This window comes from Chionomys nivalis, chromosome 4, assembly GCF_950005125.1.
Source record: "Chionomys nivalis chromosome 4, mChiNiv1.1, whole genome shotgun sequence".
In the NCBI taxonomy this organism is placed as follows: Eukaryota; Metazoa; Chordata; class Mammalia; order Rodentia; family Cricetidae; genus Chionomys; species Chionomys nivalis.
The window spans coordinates 109777923-109792582 of record NC_080089.1 but is presented as its reverse complement, the minus strand read 5'-3'; the positions used below and the strand labels follow the sequence as shown (position 1 = coordinate 109792582).

At 38.6% G+C, this 14660-nt stretch overlaps 1 protein-coding gene across 15 annotated transcripts in view; it reads right to left on the bottom strand.

The window, feature by feature from the left end:
* Clasp2 (cytoplasmic linker associated protein 2) overlaps positions 1 to 14660 on the bottom strand; it is a 212216-nt gene that overhangs the window by 188736 nt on the left and 8820 nt on the right. For all 15 annotated transcript variants that reach the window (XM_057766225.1, XM_057766227.1, XM_057766233.1 and 12 more), the window contains exon 2: positions 10751 to 10829. In XM_057766225.1, coding sequence (XP_057622208.1) covers positions 10751 to 10829 — 79 coding nt within the window. The remainder of the gene's footprint in view (positions 1 to 10750; positions 10830 to 14660) is intronic.

Genomic DNA, 14660 nt, shown 5'->3' with positions numbered 1-14660 from the left:
GACACTATGAAAGCAGTCCTGAGAGGAAAGTTCATAGCACTAAGTGCCCACTTAAAGAAAACAGAGAAAGCACACATTGGAGACTTAACAACCCACCTGAAAACTCTAGAAAAAAAAGAAGCAGACTCATCTAGAAGGAGTAGAAGACTGGAAATAATCAAACTAAGGGCTGAAATCAACAAAATAGAAACACAGAAAACAATTGAAAGAATCAATGAAACAAAAAGCTGGTTCCTGGAGAAAATCAACAAGATTGATAAACCCCTATCCAAACTAATCAAACAGCAGAGAGAGAATTTGCAAATTAATAAAATCAGAAATGAAAAGGGGGACATAACCACAGACACAGAGGAAATTCAGAGAATCATTAGATCTTACTACAAAAGCCTGTATGCCACAAAACTGGAAAATGTTAAAGAAATGGACACTTTTTTAGATGAATACCATATACCAAAGTTAAACCAGGACCAGGTAAACAACCTAAATAGACCTGTGAGTCGCGAAGAATTAGAAGCTGTTATCAAAAACCTCCCTTCCAAAAAAACCCCAGGACCAGATGGTTTCAATGCGGAATTCTACCAGAACTTCCAAGAAGACCTAATACCTATACTCCTAAATGTATTTCACAATATAGAAACAGAAGAGTCATTGCCAAATTCCTTTTATGAAGCTACAGTAACTCTGATACCAAATCCACACAAAGACTCAACCAAGAAAGAGAATTACAGGCCAATCTCACTCATGAACATCGACGCAAAAATCCTCAACAAAATACTGGCAAACCGAATCCAAGAACACATTAGAAAAATTATCCATTATGATCAAGTAGGCTTCATCCCAGAGATGCAGGGCTGGTTTAACATACGCAAATCTATCAATGTAATCCATCATATAAATAAACTGAAAGAAAAAAACCATATGATAGTTTCATTAGATGCTGAAAAAGCATTTGACAAAATTCAACATCCCTTTATGATAAAAGTCTTGGAGAAATTAGGGATACAAGGATCATACCTAAATATAATTAAAGCTATTTACAGCAAGCCGACAGCTAACATCAAATTAAACGGAGAGAAACTTAAAGCCATCCCACTAAAATCAGGAACACGCCAAGGCTGTCCACTCTCCCCATACCTCTTCAATATAGTTCTTGAAGTCTTAGCAATAGCAATAAGACAACATAAGGGGATTAAGGGGATTCGAATTGGAAAGGAAGAAGTTAAACTTGCGTTATTTGCAGATGATATGATAGTGTACTTAAGCGACCCCAAAAACTCCACCAAAGAACTTCTACAGCTGATAAATACCTTTAGTAATGTGGCAGGATACAAGATCAACTCCAAAAAATCAGTCGCCCTCTTATACACAAAGGATATGGAAGCAGAGAGGGAAATAAGAGAATCATCACCTTTCACGATAGCCACAAACAGCATAAAATATCTTGGGGTAACTCTAACCAAGGAAGTGAAAGATCTATTTGACAAGAACTTTAAGTCTTTGAAGAAAGAAATTGAAGAGGATACCAGAAAATGGAAGGATCTCCCTTGCTCTTGGATTGGGAGGATCAACATAGTAAAAATGGCAATTCTACCAAAGGCAATCTATAGATTCAATGCAATCCCCATCAAGGTCCCACCAAAATTCTTCACAGATCTTGAGAGGACAATAATCAACTTTATATGGAAAAACAAAAAACCCAGGATAGCCAAAACAATCTTATACAATAAAGGAACTTCTGGAGGCATTACCATCCCTGACTTCAAACTCTATTACAGAGCTACAGTAATGAAAACAGCGTGGTACTGGCATAAAAACAGAGAAGTCGACCAATGGAATCGTATAGAAGACCCGGATTTTAACCCACAAACCTATGAACACCTTATTTTCGATAAAGGAGCTAAAAGTGTACAATGGAAGAAAGAAAGCTTCTTCAACAAATGGTGCTGGCACAACTGGATGTCAACCTGTAGAAGAATGAAAATAGACCCATATCTATCACCATGCACAAAACTCAAGTCCAAATGGATCAAAGACCTCAATATCAATCTGAACACACTCAACCTGATAGAAGAGAAAATGGGAAGTACCCTACAACATATGGGCACAGGAGATCGCTTCCTATGTATAACCCCAGCAGCACAGACAATAAGGGCAACATTGAATAAATGGGACCTCCTGAAACTGAGAAGCTTCTGTAAAGCAAAGGACACTGTCACCAAGACAAAAAGGCACCCTACTGACTGGGAGAAGATCTTCACCAACCCCGCAACAGACAAAGGTCTGATCTCCAAAATATATAAAGAACTCAAGAAACTAGACGTTAAAATAATAATTAACCCAATTAAAAAGTGGGGCACTGAACTGAATAGAGAATTCTCAACAGAAGAAGTTCAAATGGCCAAAAGATACTTAAGGTCATGCTCAACCTCCTTAGTGATCAGAGAAATGCAAATCAAAACAACTTTGAGATATCATCTTACACCTGTCAGAATGGCTAAAATCAAAAACACCAAGGATAGCCTTTGCTGGAGAGGTTGTGGAGAAAGGGGTACCCTCATCCATTGCTGGTGGGACTGCAAACTTGTGCAACCACTTTGGAAATCAGTGTGGCGGTTTCTCAGAAAAATTGGGATCAACCTACCCCTGGACCCAGCAATACCACTCTTGGGAATATACCCAAGAGATCCCTTATCATATGACAAAAGCATTTGTTCAACTATGTTCATAGCAGCATTATTTGTAATAGCCAGAACCTGGAAGCATCCTAGGTGTCCTTCAATGGAAGAATGGATGAAGAAAGTGTGGAATATATACACATTAGAGTACTACTCTGCGGTAAAAAACAATGACTTCTCGAATTTTGCATGCAAATGGATGGAAATAGAAAATACTATCCTGAGTGAGGTAACCCAGACCCAAAAAGAAGATCATGGGATGTACTCACTCATAATTGGTTTCTAGCCATGGATAGGGGGCCACTGAGTCTATAATTTGTGGTCCTAAAGAAGCTAAACAAGAGGGCAAACCCAAGGAAAAACATATAGTTATCCTCCTGGCTATGGGAAATAGACAAGATTGCCGGGCAAAAAATTGGAATCTTGGGGGTGGAGTGGGATGGGGGTAAGGGGAGATGGAGAGAGAAAAGTGTGAAGGAGAGGATGAGGGGAACTTGGGGAAACGGGATGATTGGGGATATAGGAAGGTTGGATAGGGGAGCAGGGAATCTCATATCTTAGTTAAGGGAGCCACCTAAGGGTTGGCAAGAGACTTGAACTCGGAGTGGCTACCAGATGCCCAGGGCAATGTCCCCAGTTAGTTCCTTGGGCACTTGACGATAGGGAACCTGAAATGAACCTATCCTATAGCCATACTGATGAATATCTTGCATATCACCATAGAACCTTCATCTAGCGATGGATGGAGATAGATACAGAGGCCCACACTGGAGCACAGGACTGAGCTCCCAAGGTCCTAATGAGGAGCAGAAGGAGGGAGAACATGTACAACAAAGTCAGGACCACGAGGGGTGCACCCACCCACTGAGACAGTGGGGCCGATCTATTGGGAGCTCACCAAGGCCAGCTGGACTGTGACTGAAAAAGTATGGGATAAAACCGGACTCTCTGAACATGGCGGACAATGAGAGCTGACGAGAGGCCAAGGACAAGGGCACAGGGTTTTGATCCTACTTCAGGTTCTGGCTTTGTGGGAGCCTAGACAGTTTGGATGTTCACCTTCCTAGATCTGGATGGAGGGGGGAGGACCTGGGACTTTCCACAGGGCAGGGAACCCTGACTGCTCCTGGGACTGGAGAGGGAGGAGAAGAGGAGTGGGGGGAGGGGGAGAGGGGCAGGAGGAGGGGGAGGGAAATGGGAGGCGGGGAGGAGGCGGAAAATTTTTTTTTCAATAAAAAAAAGAAAAAACAACAACTAAAAAAAACTGGACATGAATAAACATGAACATAATATTGTATTAAACAAAAAAATCTTATTACTTTTATAATAAATTTTTAATTATATGTATGTGTGCACACATGTGAACATGCTTTGACACACACCAGTAGGAAGGTCAGAAGACAACTTTGTGAAGTAAGTTCTCTCCTTAAACTTTTCCATGAGTTCTGGGATCAAACTCAGGTCAACAGGCTGGTGTGGCAAACACCTTGACCTGAGTAACCTGACTTGTCCTTAAATTTCTGTTTTTACACTTATTCTCTTGAAGGCAAAAACATTTTATTTAGTTGTATCTACTTATTAATTACAGGAGATAGTAAATTTTCCTAAACCTCAAAGTTTCCTTGTTTACCCCTTATGAATAGAAAGTAGATAAAGTAAACAAATAAACAAACAAACAAAAAACAGTGGGCATTTGGAACTGTCGGCAATATACACTAAAGACCTGCTCATCTATGGCCCGTGATTCATCAGTAACTACAGTGAACACTGCGTCTTTACTAGGCACCCAGAAAAAGGGCTTCCACTCCCTAAGTGAAGAGAATCTAAACAATGTGTCAATTTACCACAGACTGCACTGGAAGGGAAAATACTGAAAACTGAAGGATAGGTGGAAGAAGTTTTCATTCTACTGGTTTTGTACAATGTAAAATTACAAGACATAAAACTCAGAACTCAGTGTCCTGAAGACTCTGTAACTCTACTGGTTTTTTGTTTGTTAAGACACATTTAGGGTTCGGACTATCTGCTAAATTTTTATACTACAAAACTTTATTAAACTCAGTTCCCATAAAACTAGAGTTAGTGATCAGTCTCAGTGTAGACAGATCACTTAGGAAGCATGGTAGAGGCCATGCTCTCTTCAGAAACATATCTAAAGCTCTAATGGCTGAGCAATGTGCAAACCTCTGTTTGGAACTAGAACTAACACTGAAGAATACATATTTACTTTTAACATACAAAGGACTGAATCACATAGGAATTCACAGCGAAGTTACAGCATGCACAGGTCTACATAGGCTCAAGCAAGACAGGGTAGCAACACTGAGAAGGCAAAGTGAACAGGTGCTCCCACCCCAAACCAAGAAGCTATCTGCAACTGATACCAGCTAGCAAAGGAAAATTTGTTTTGCAATGGAATCTCTTGGGCATATTATACACTTAAGGCAGGACCCATGTACAGCAGTAGATGGCTAACACAAAATGAACTCGATGTTATTTCTGTAGACTTTTTGCCTCATGTTGCTTTATCTGGGCACTTTTTGTCATATTGGTCTTTTGCTTGTTTATGATGTTTTCTGATTCTGTGCATTTTAAGGGTTTTATGTGTGTGTTTCTTGTAATTTTTCTTTGGGGTTTTTCTGGTTTTTTGTTTGTTTAGTTTCTAAAGAGTGAAAGAGAAAAGTTGAGTATTTGGGAGGGATCTGGGAGGATTAGGGAAGTTTAAAGAAATGTTAGGTCATGATTTAATTCGATCCTTTCCTTTTACAAAGAGACTTTTAAAATTGTTTTATATTTCCTTATTAATTTTCTATTTGGGGAAACACGTTAGTCATGGCATGTGCATGGAGGTCTAAGGACAATTTACAGGAGTTAGTTCTTTTTACCATGTGGGCTCTGGGGATGGAACTCAGGTCATCAAGCTGTTGACAAGCACTTTTACCTACTAAGCCACTGCATTAGCCCTATACAGAATTATGTAATCTATTTAAGCATTATGATAGGATTAAATAAGAAAGCAAATCTAAGGAAGTCTAATTCTTTTTTTGTTTCTTTTTGGTTTATCAAGACAGGGTTTCTCTGTAGGTCTAGAGCCTGGCCTGGCCTCAAATTCACAGAGATCTGCCTGCTTCTGTCTCCCAAATGCTGGAATTAAAGGAGTGTGCCAACAACACTGGCTGGCTTAGGTAGTCTAGTTCTTGAAGAATGCAGATACTGTCCACCTCCAAGTCAGAGACACATGATGATCCTCTCTCACAGACACAGTACTTTTAAAGGAGGATTCCAATAAACGGGAGCAAATGAAGGTCAAGTTTTCCCATCACACCACATGAGCTTGCACATAATAAGCTCAAGTTTCACAAAGGATCATCAAAATGAAAACAATGCTAACTAACAGTAGTTTGCAGAAAGACCAAAATAAATAGATTGGTAAATAACAAAAATAAATAAATAAAAATAAAAAGCAAAGGAAATCTCCATGGACCCAAACAAAGGGAAGTGGTACTACAACTTCAACCAATAATTACACAGAAGAGAATATTAGGCACACCTTAACATACAATTTCTCAAAGTCCAAAGTATGGAACTTTATTTTTAAAATTTCTGTTTACACACTCAAATTCATCTACAAACATGTCTTCAGAGCATGGTTTTTAACATCTATTATCAATTTTAAGCTGAAGGTGGCCAGTAAAAATTTCTCTTCAGAAGTTATTGATACTAACAGTGGAAACTGGTGTAGGAGGCCCTTCTGTTTATGTGTTGCTTTCATTGGTTGAATAAACAAACTGCCTTGGCCTTTTGATAGGGCAGCAGCTTAGGTAGGTGGGGAAACAGAACTGAATGCTGGGAAGAAGAGGCTAGATATAATGGGCCAGGCAGTGTTTAAATGAATATAGTTTCTGTGTAATTATTTCAGATGTAAGGTAGCTGGGCGGGAAGGAACAAAAGGGCCCCGCATTCTCTACTACAGGGAACTACCAAGTAGTGATAAAAGTGAAAACCAAGAAAACTTATTTGAGAAAACAGATGGAAAAGAAAAATAGAAAAACTGACACAATTTGGTGGCATACTAAATATGAAGAAGTCGATTGAAGCTATTTGAAAGTAAGTTTAATATTATGTTGACATTATGGGCATTAAATCATAAAAAAAAGCCACTAACATTCAAGGTTGCATTTCTGTATGTTGCTATAAAATAGTACCAAACTCATTCATAAAGCATTCTAAAATGCACAGGAATATCACACGTGTTTAGTCAAAGTCAATTATGTCATTGCATTATGCAGAGTAGGCACTTAGAGAGGAACAATGAACACGCAGCAAGCAGATCATAACCGCGGCTCAGAGTGAAGCCAACAAACTGTGACACAAAAATAGTATTACAGGGAGGCTTCTGGGGCAATCAACCACAGTAACTTTATTCAACCTAATATTAAGACCTTGTGGGACTGGAGTGCAGCTCAGGTTTAATGTTGTAGGCTCAGTGTGCAAGACTCAGGCTCTACGCTGAACAAGACAAAAGCTGTAACTCGCTGTTATTATACTTCCTAAAGTATTGGTCTGAACAGACGTCTCCATAAACAGTGTGAAAAAAATAGCAATGTAGCCAGTCTGGTGACACATGCCTTAATTCCAGCACTTGAGAGGCAAAGGCAGTAGGATCTTTATGAGCTTGAGGCCAGCTTGGTTTACATAGGGAATTCCAGGACTGCCAAGGCCATATAGTGAGACCCTGTCTCAAAACAATAAAAACAACAATAAAAAAAAATCCCACAGCATGTAAGTCATCCTACAAATTTTATCATTTTTTAAATAAATATTTATTTATTTATTTATTATGTATACAATATTCTCTCTGTGTGTATGCCTGTAGGCCAGAAGAGGAACCAACCATTACAGATGGTTGTGAGCCACCATGTGGTTGCTGAGAATTGAACTCAGGACCTTTGGAAGAGCAGGCAATGTTCTTAACCTCTGAGCCATCTCTCCAGACCCCAAATTTTATCATTTTACAAAAGATTAAAATACAATAAAAAGGAGCACATGACATATTTATTAACAGTATCTAGAAGGTTGTGTTGTCTTGTTGCTTCTTCTTTTTGCAGAACTGTGATTATCTATTTAATAAGTTTTTAACTCTTTGTGTAAACTATGCATATGTATATATGTGTGTGTGTGTGTGTATGCTTATGTGTGTGTGTGTGTATTTGACTACATCCATGTAAAACCTGAGAAAGCTTGGAAAGGAATTCTAGACATAAAAGAACAGAGTTAAGCGCCACTTCTTGGTAGCCAGCATTTTTTTTTCGTATGGGCTCTGTTTGCTGGTGACAAACGGACGCCACAGCTCCTTTAAGGGAGGTCTTCCTGATTTAGCAGTAGCAGAAAAAAAAACAAAACCTGCATTTTTGAAAAGGCAGCTTCCTGGTTCATGATAGTTTCAGGAACAGCTCTGGCTCTTTCAGGAGCCTGAGCACTTAAATAGGGTCTGTGAGCAGCATGTTACAAATTGCTTAATGGTGACATAGACCCATGCAACCCTGAATCTGGGGCAGAGAGAATGGTTCTCAGAGGCAGTAAACATGCCTCTGTCCTGTTGGATTGGGGTGAAGCAAGTAGGCAGGACCACGGAGTTGGTCCTAGCCACACCTGCTTAGCATTTAAAAGAAAAAAGCGTTCCTGGTCAAAAATGACTACAGATATGCAATAAGGACAGATTCAGACTAAATCTCTAAACAGGTCATAGCATGCTTTAAAAAAAAATATACGTAGGCTTGGGATAGAGAAGAAAATGAGTAATAGAAAGTTATAAAAAGAAGCAAATTGTTATAAAAAATGTTAAAACAAAGTTTTTAAAGAGACAGAGTATAGACAATCATAGATTAAGGGAATAAAGAAAAATAAGTCATGTAAAGATGGAATATACACAGAGAGTCTGGATTATGCATATTACTCTTTTCTTTGAATTTTTTGACTGCAGAGAGACATTTGATTCTGGGGACTGATAAGCTAAACCAACATAAATATTTTAAAGGTATATTGACTTCAAAATGTGGGTGTAAGGATATATGGCTTTGGAAAAGCAGTTCTGCTTTTGTTTGTCCACAGAGGATGAGAACCTGTGGTTTCCTTCCAGACTAATGTGGTTTGATGGACCAAGACCCCCCAAAAGGTTGCTGTGAATCCCGAAAAAGAAAATACTTCATCCAACAAAAAGCAGGAAACAGTTTGGAGAGAACTATGTCCAACTTCTCTAAATGACTGTTTATAAATGCTTGTTTACATTTAAAAGGAGGATATGCTATAGAGATGAATACTTTGTACTAGTATGGATCTTGGTTTACTGATACAAATTTAAAGTCAATTTTGTTATATGTGTATTTCTGTTCTTGATTAAGGTATTGTGTTTGTGCAGCTTATTTAAAAATGTAATGTATAACTAAGAAATACAGGTTAATAGATAGTCATCTATAATAATAGTCAAGCTTGTAGTCATGTTAGTTAGGTCTTCTAGATGTACAGAGATATATTTCAGATGGATAGGTATTCAAAGACTTAACAGAACATGGCATTTAAAGGTTTTAAGAACTTAGGACTTTTCATAACAATGAGACAAATCTGTTCCTGGCAGCACCAGTCTACTTCAAATGGATGATAGGTATTGAAGAAGCTCCTTATGGAGTTTGTTAGCCATTTGAGCAAGGAAACTGCTCTTGTTTGGACTGCTTAATGTTATGCTGTATGAACTGGACATGCAGGACCCATAGAAAAATGACTGAAGTTGCATAAGGAAGTGAGACAGTCCTTCAGGGTTTCTGCTTTATGAAAGAGTCTTCCAGACATTCAGCAGGACACAGAAGAAAGTGACTGACAAACTGCCAATATAGGTGTTACTATCTTTGAAATTTCCTGCTTCATGGGAAAGTCTACCAGATACTATGGGCCTGTAGGCTGAAAATGGGTGCCCCAGTATTACAGAAGAACTTTGGGTGGCTGTCCAGGCAGTGAGAGTCTGTTAATTCGAGAGTTTTGGAAGTTGCTTACAAAGCATTTCCTATTTACTTAGGTAACATTATATCCTTCTGGGGTCTCTGATGGAGTTAAAGAATAGATAGTTATAGTTTTCCTTAGTTATGATAAAAGATAAAGTAGACATAAATATTGTAACTGTAATTTTTGCTTGATACCTGTTTTGTTATATGCAATTTTACTATGTTAAAGTTAAAACCTTCCTTTTTATTTGAACAGAAAAGGGGAAATGGTGTGGGAAGTCCTGCATCTGTGTTGCTTTTATTGGTTAATGAATAAAGCTGTTTCAGCCAGTAGCTTAGCAGAATAGAGCAAGGCAGGAATTCCAAGCAGATACAGAAAGAGAGAGTAGGCAGAATCAGGGATAAGCCATATAGCTGTTACAGGAGACAGACGGCGCCAGAACTTTGCCCACCTGTAAACCACAAGGCTTATGGTAAAATATAGAATAACAGAAATGGGCTCATTTAAGATGTAAGAGCTAGCTAGAAATACACTTAAGCTATTGGCCAAATAGTATTTCAAATAATATAGTTTCTATGTTTCTGGGCAGCTGGAAATGAATGAGCAGTCTCCACCAATTAATATTTTCTTGTTTTGAGACAGGGTTTCTCTGTGTAGCCCTGGATGACTCTGTAGACCAGGTTGGTCTCAGACTCACAAAGATCCTACTGCCTATCTCTACCTCCTGGGTGCTGGGATTAAAGGTGTGTACCACCACCACCTGGCTGAAATTATGTATTTTTAAACTGACTTTATTTTAATTTAATGTGCTTGTATGTTAGGGTATGCTGTATTGTACAAGAACCCTCAAAGTTCAAAGAGGGCATCAGATCCTGGAGCTAGAATTATACCTGGTTATGAACCACCTGCTGTCAGTGCTAAGACTAACTCAGGCCTTTGGAAGAACAAGAGCTTTAACCACTGAACCATCATCACTCCAGTCTCCAAACTACCCATTTTATAAATTTACAGAAACTAACAAAAGTGTAAAGAAAAAGTCACTATATCAAATTCTACAATCATTCTTAAAGTGAACTTACCCATTGCTACATAAGATTTAAATCGCGTTGACAATCTATCCACAAAGGCACTTAAAATCTCCAATCCTAATAATGATACCTGCAAACAGAAAGAGATTTAATGAATACAAATTACTGATATATATTGTAAGATCAGTATATAATTTTTAATATACAGCATATTACTAAGATTTGTTTTTAATGAGGTTTAACTGAATATGGTGACATAGGCCCTTAATTCCACACTCAGGAGGCAAAGGCAGGAGCATCTCTGTGAGTTCAAAGCCAGAATGGTATATATTATGAGTTCCAGATTAGTCACGGGTACACAGTGAGACCCTGGCTCAAAATAATAAAATTAATTTTTAAAATTTTAGTGAGACTGCTGTATTCAGAGGTAGGCAGTCAGGGCGTTGAGGATTCTACTCTCAAATACATCAATAGTAAAAATCTGTAAATGTACAGGAAAATAGTGATATAGGACATTTGACAAAAATTTAGTAACTGATTAATCAGGTAATGGTTACACAGAAATTTAGTGACTATACTTACTTTTCACTTTGCAATGTTTCCTAAATAAAACAGTAAGAAATTTAATAATACCTCTGATTACAAAGGAATTTTGGTTACTGTCTAGAATGTAGAGACTGGAAAATTAAATCAGTCATATTACAATAAGAAAAAACTGCTGGGCAGTGGTGGCGCATGCCTTTAATCCCAGCACTCGGGAGGCAGAGGCAGGCGGATCTCTTTGAGTTCGAGGCCAGCCTGGTCTACAAGAGCTAGTTCCAGGACAGAAACCAAGAGCTACGGAGAAACCCTGTCTCGAAAAATCAAAAAAAAAAAAAAAAAAAAAAAAAAAAAAAAAAAAAACTATCTATAAAATAATAACTGTTCATGAATGCATAAGAAAGTTGAGGTTGTAGAACACTGGTTTCCCTAATGCGGTAACCCTTTAATACAGTTCTCCATGCTGTGGTGACCATAATACTATTTTCATGGCTACTTCATAACTTAATTTTGCTACTGTTATGGATAATAATGTAATATCTGTGTTTTCTGGTGGTCTTAGGCAACCCCTGTAAAAGAGGCGAACAATCCCAAAAGGTTGAGAACCACTGTTATGAATAACCAGTCTTTAAAAAAAAAAAAATTATATACAACCAAAAAGTCTACAAGTGACAGGAAGAAAATGAAGCCACGGTACAAAGGGATAAGAAGAATTCCACTGGGGACTGGAGAAATGGCTCAGAGGTTAAGAGCATTGCCTGCTCTACCAAAGGTCCTGAGTTCAATTCCCAGGAACCACATGGTGGTTCACAACCATCTGTAATGGGGTCTGGTACCCTCTTCTGGCCTGCAGGCATAGACACAGACAGAATATTGTATACATAATAAATAAATAAATAAATAAATAAATAAATAAATAAATAAATAAAAGAATTCCGCTGTATTTAACAAATTATTAGTATCTGAGTGTGGGCTAGTATGGAAACTTCTTTTGAAAATATTTTTGAGCATTTTCTTCATTTTGTATATATAGGTGTTTTTGTGTGTATGTCTGTGCACATGCATGCAGTGCTGCCTATGGAGGTCAGAAGAGGGTGTCAAACCCCCTTGGAATTGGAGTTACAGACAGTTAGGAGCCACCATATGGGTGCTGGGAATTGATCCTGGGTCCTCTGGAAGACAGGCAGATGTTTTTAACTGCTTGGCCAAGTCTACAGAGCTTAGTAAGAAAACTCTTAAATACCCAGAGGCACAAGAGAGTTTATACCCACTCTCAGACTCCAGTTTGCACTCACAGATAAAATTATTCTACAATTAAGACCCAAGGCTAGGCAGGAGATCGGAGGAGGCACTGCAGCTGGTAGAGGTCTTGGGGGAAGAGCGTGGCCTATATAGCATAGGCATCAATACTCTCAGTGCTCTTGTCTTCTAGAAAGTAAAAGCTTAATTTGAAGTACTGAGGACAGAAGATCCAGTACTCAACACCTCAGGCACAGGTAAATAAATTCTAGTGGAAAAAGGGAGCAAGACATGAAGCTGTCCACCTCAGAATGAGACAGAAAACAACCCTCAACCCAAACTATCCAGGTGAGGAGTTGTCTCTTAGAAAGCCTTACACCCCAAGGCTGGTCCCACATCTCACAATCAGGCTACCAAGACCAAGAGCATAGGGAAGAGGGTTTACAGGAAACATGGAAGGACTCAAGCAGAGGGCTGATCAGAAATACTGAAGAAAACTGCCTATCAAACTAACCCAGAGGAACCAGAAGCACATAGAAACCAATAGCAACCACAGCAACTCCAACATACAGACCTAAGTCAACTCCTGACTAGACTGACTACAAGCACTATATAAACGTTGCAGATGGTGACACAGCTTTGAGAGGTCATTGCTGGAGATAGGCCTACAAGTTGATTCCAACCTCTGGTTCTGGCTTGAACTCTATGCTCCTTGATCCACCAGGACAAGAAGAAACCACACCACAAGTCCCCATTGCCATAAACAGAACAACCCCAGGCTCCATGCCTTCCAGACCAAGGTGAACTGATACCTTTCCTCCCTGAAGTTGCTCCTGCCAGGCATTCTGTCACAGAACAAGTAACTAATATGCCCAGAAGCTACTTAGAACAAACATGGGAATTACAAAATGCTAATAATGCAATAATAATGCAAGATCATATATAATACAAATAATGCAAGATGAGCTAAATAAATTCAGGATTGGAAGAATGCAATCACTATCAAACTCACAGCAGAATTTATTCAGAGACAAACTGGTCTTAAAATAAACAAATAAATAAATGCGTAGAACGCCCATATCAATACTGAATTAAGAAAAAACTAAATCAGATTACCTGATTTCAAGACTTTATATGAAGCTCCAGCAATTAAGACAGTACAGCTGGGACAGGAAAGATGGTTCAGAAGTTAAGAGCACTGACTGCTCTTCCAGAGGACATGGGTTCAAGGCTAGTCAGGGCTACATGGCAGTTCATAACTGTCTACATCTCTAGTACCAGGAGATCCAATACCCAACTCTGGCCTAAGGCACCAGGCATTTATGTGGCCACAGACATACATGCAGGCAAAAAACACATACACATAAAATTAATTAACTAATTTCTTAAAAAGGAAGTATAGCTATTAAAAAGAATGAACATAGGGTTTCATGAAATAGACAAAAACTAGCTAACTGATATCTAACAATTGTACAAAGGCATCAATAAAGAGATTAATCTTTAAACAAATGCTGCTATAATTAAATGTCAGCATGCAAAACAAATATGCTTCAACCTACACAACCACTTACAAAAATTAAACAAAAAACAGATAAAAAAAGACCAAAGACACAAATGAAAATTACTTTCATTAAAAATGAAGTTATTGTTTAGTCAGACAGAAGTGGCACACACCTTTAATCTCAGCACTTGGGAGGCAGAGACAGGTGGATCTCTTTGAGTTCAAGATCAGCCTGGTCTACAGAGTGAGTTCCAGGACATCTGAGTCTACATAGAGAAACCCTATCAGACACAGAGACAGAGACAGAGAGACAGAAACAGAATGGGGACGGAGAGATGGCTCACTGGTTAGGAGCACTTGTTCTTGCAGAGGCCCCAACATCCACATGGTGGCTCACAATCATCCGTAACTTCAGTTCCAGGGAATCCAATACCTTCTGACCTCAGAGAGCATTCAACATGCACATAGTGCAGGCACACAATGTAGGCAAAACACTCATACCTACATAATTAATAAATCTAAAACAATTTTTTTAAAAAGTATGTAGAACAGTTAAAAGCTTAATAAAGCCAGGCATAGTGATGTATACCTTTAATTCAAGGACTCAAGAGGCAGAAGCAGGCAAATTTCTATGAGTTTGAGGGTAGCCTGGTTTACATAGCAAGTTCCAAGGCAGTCAGA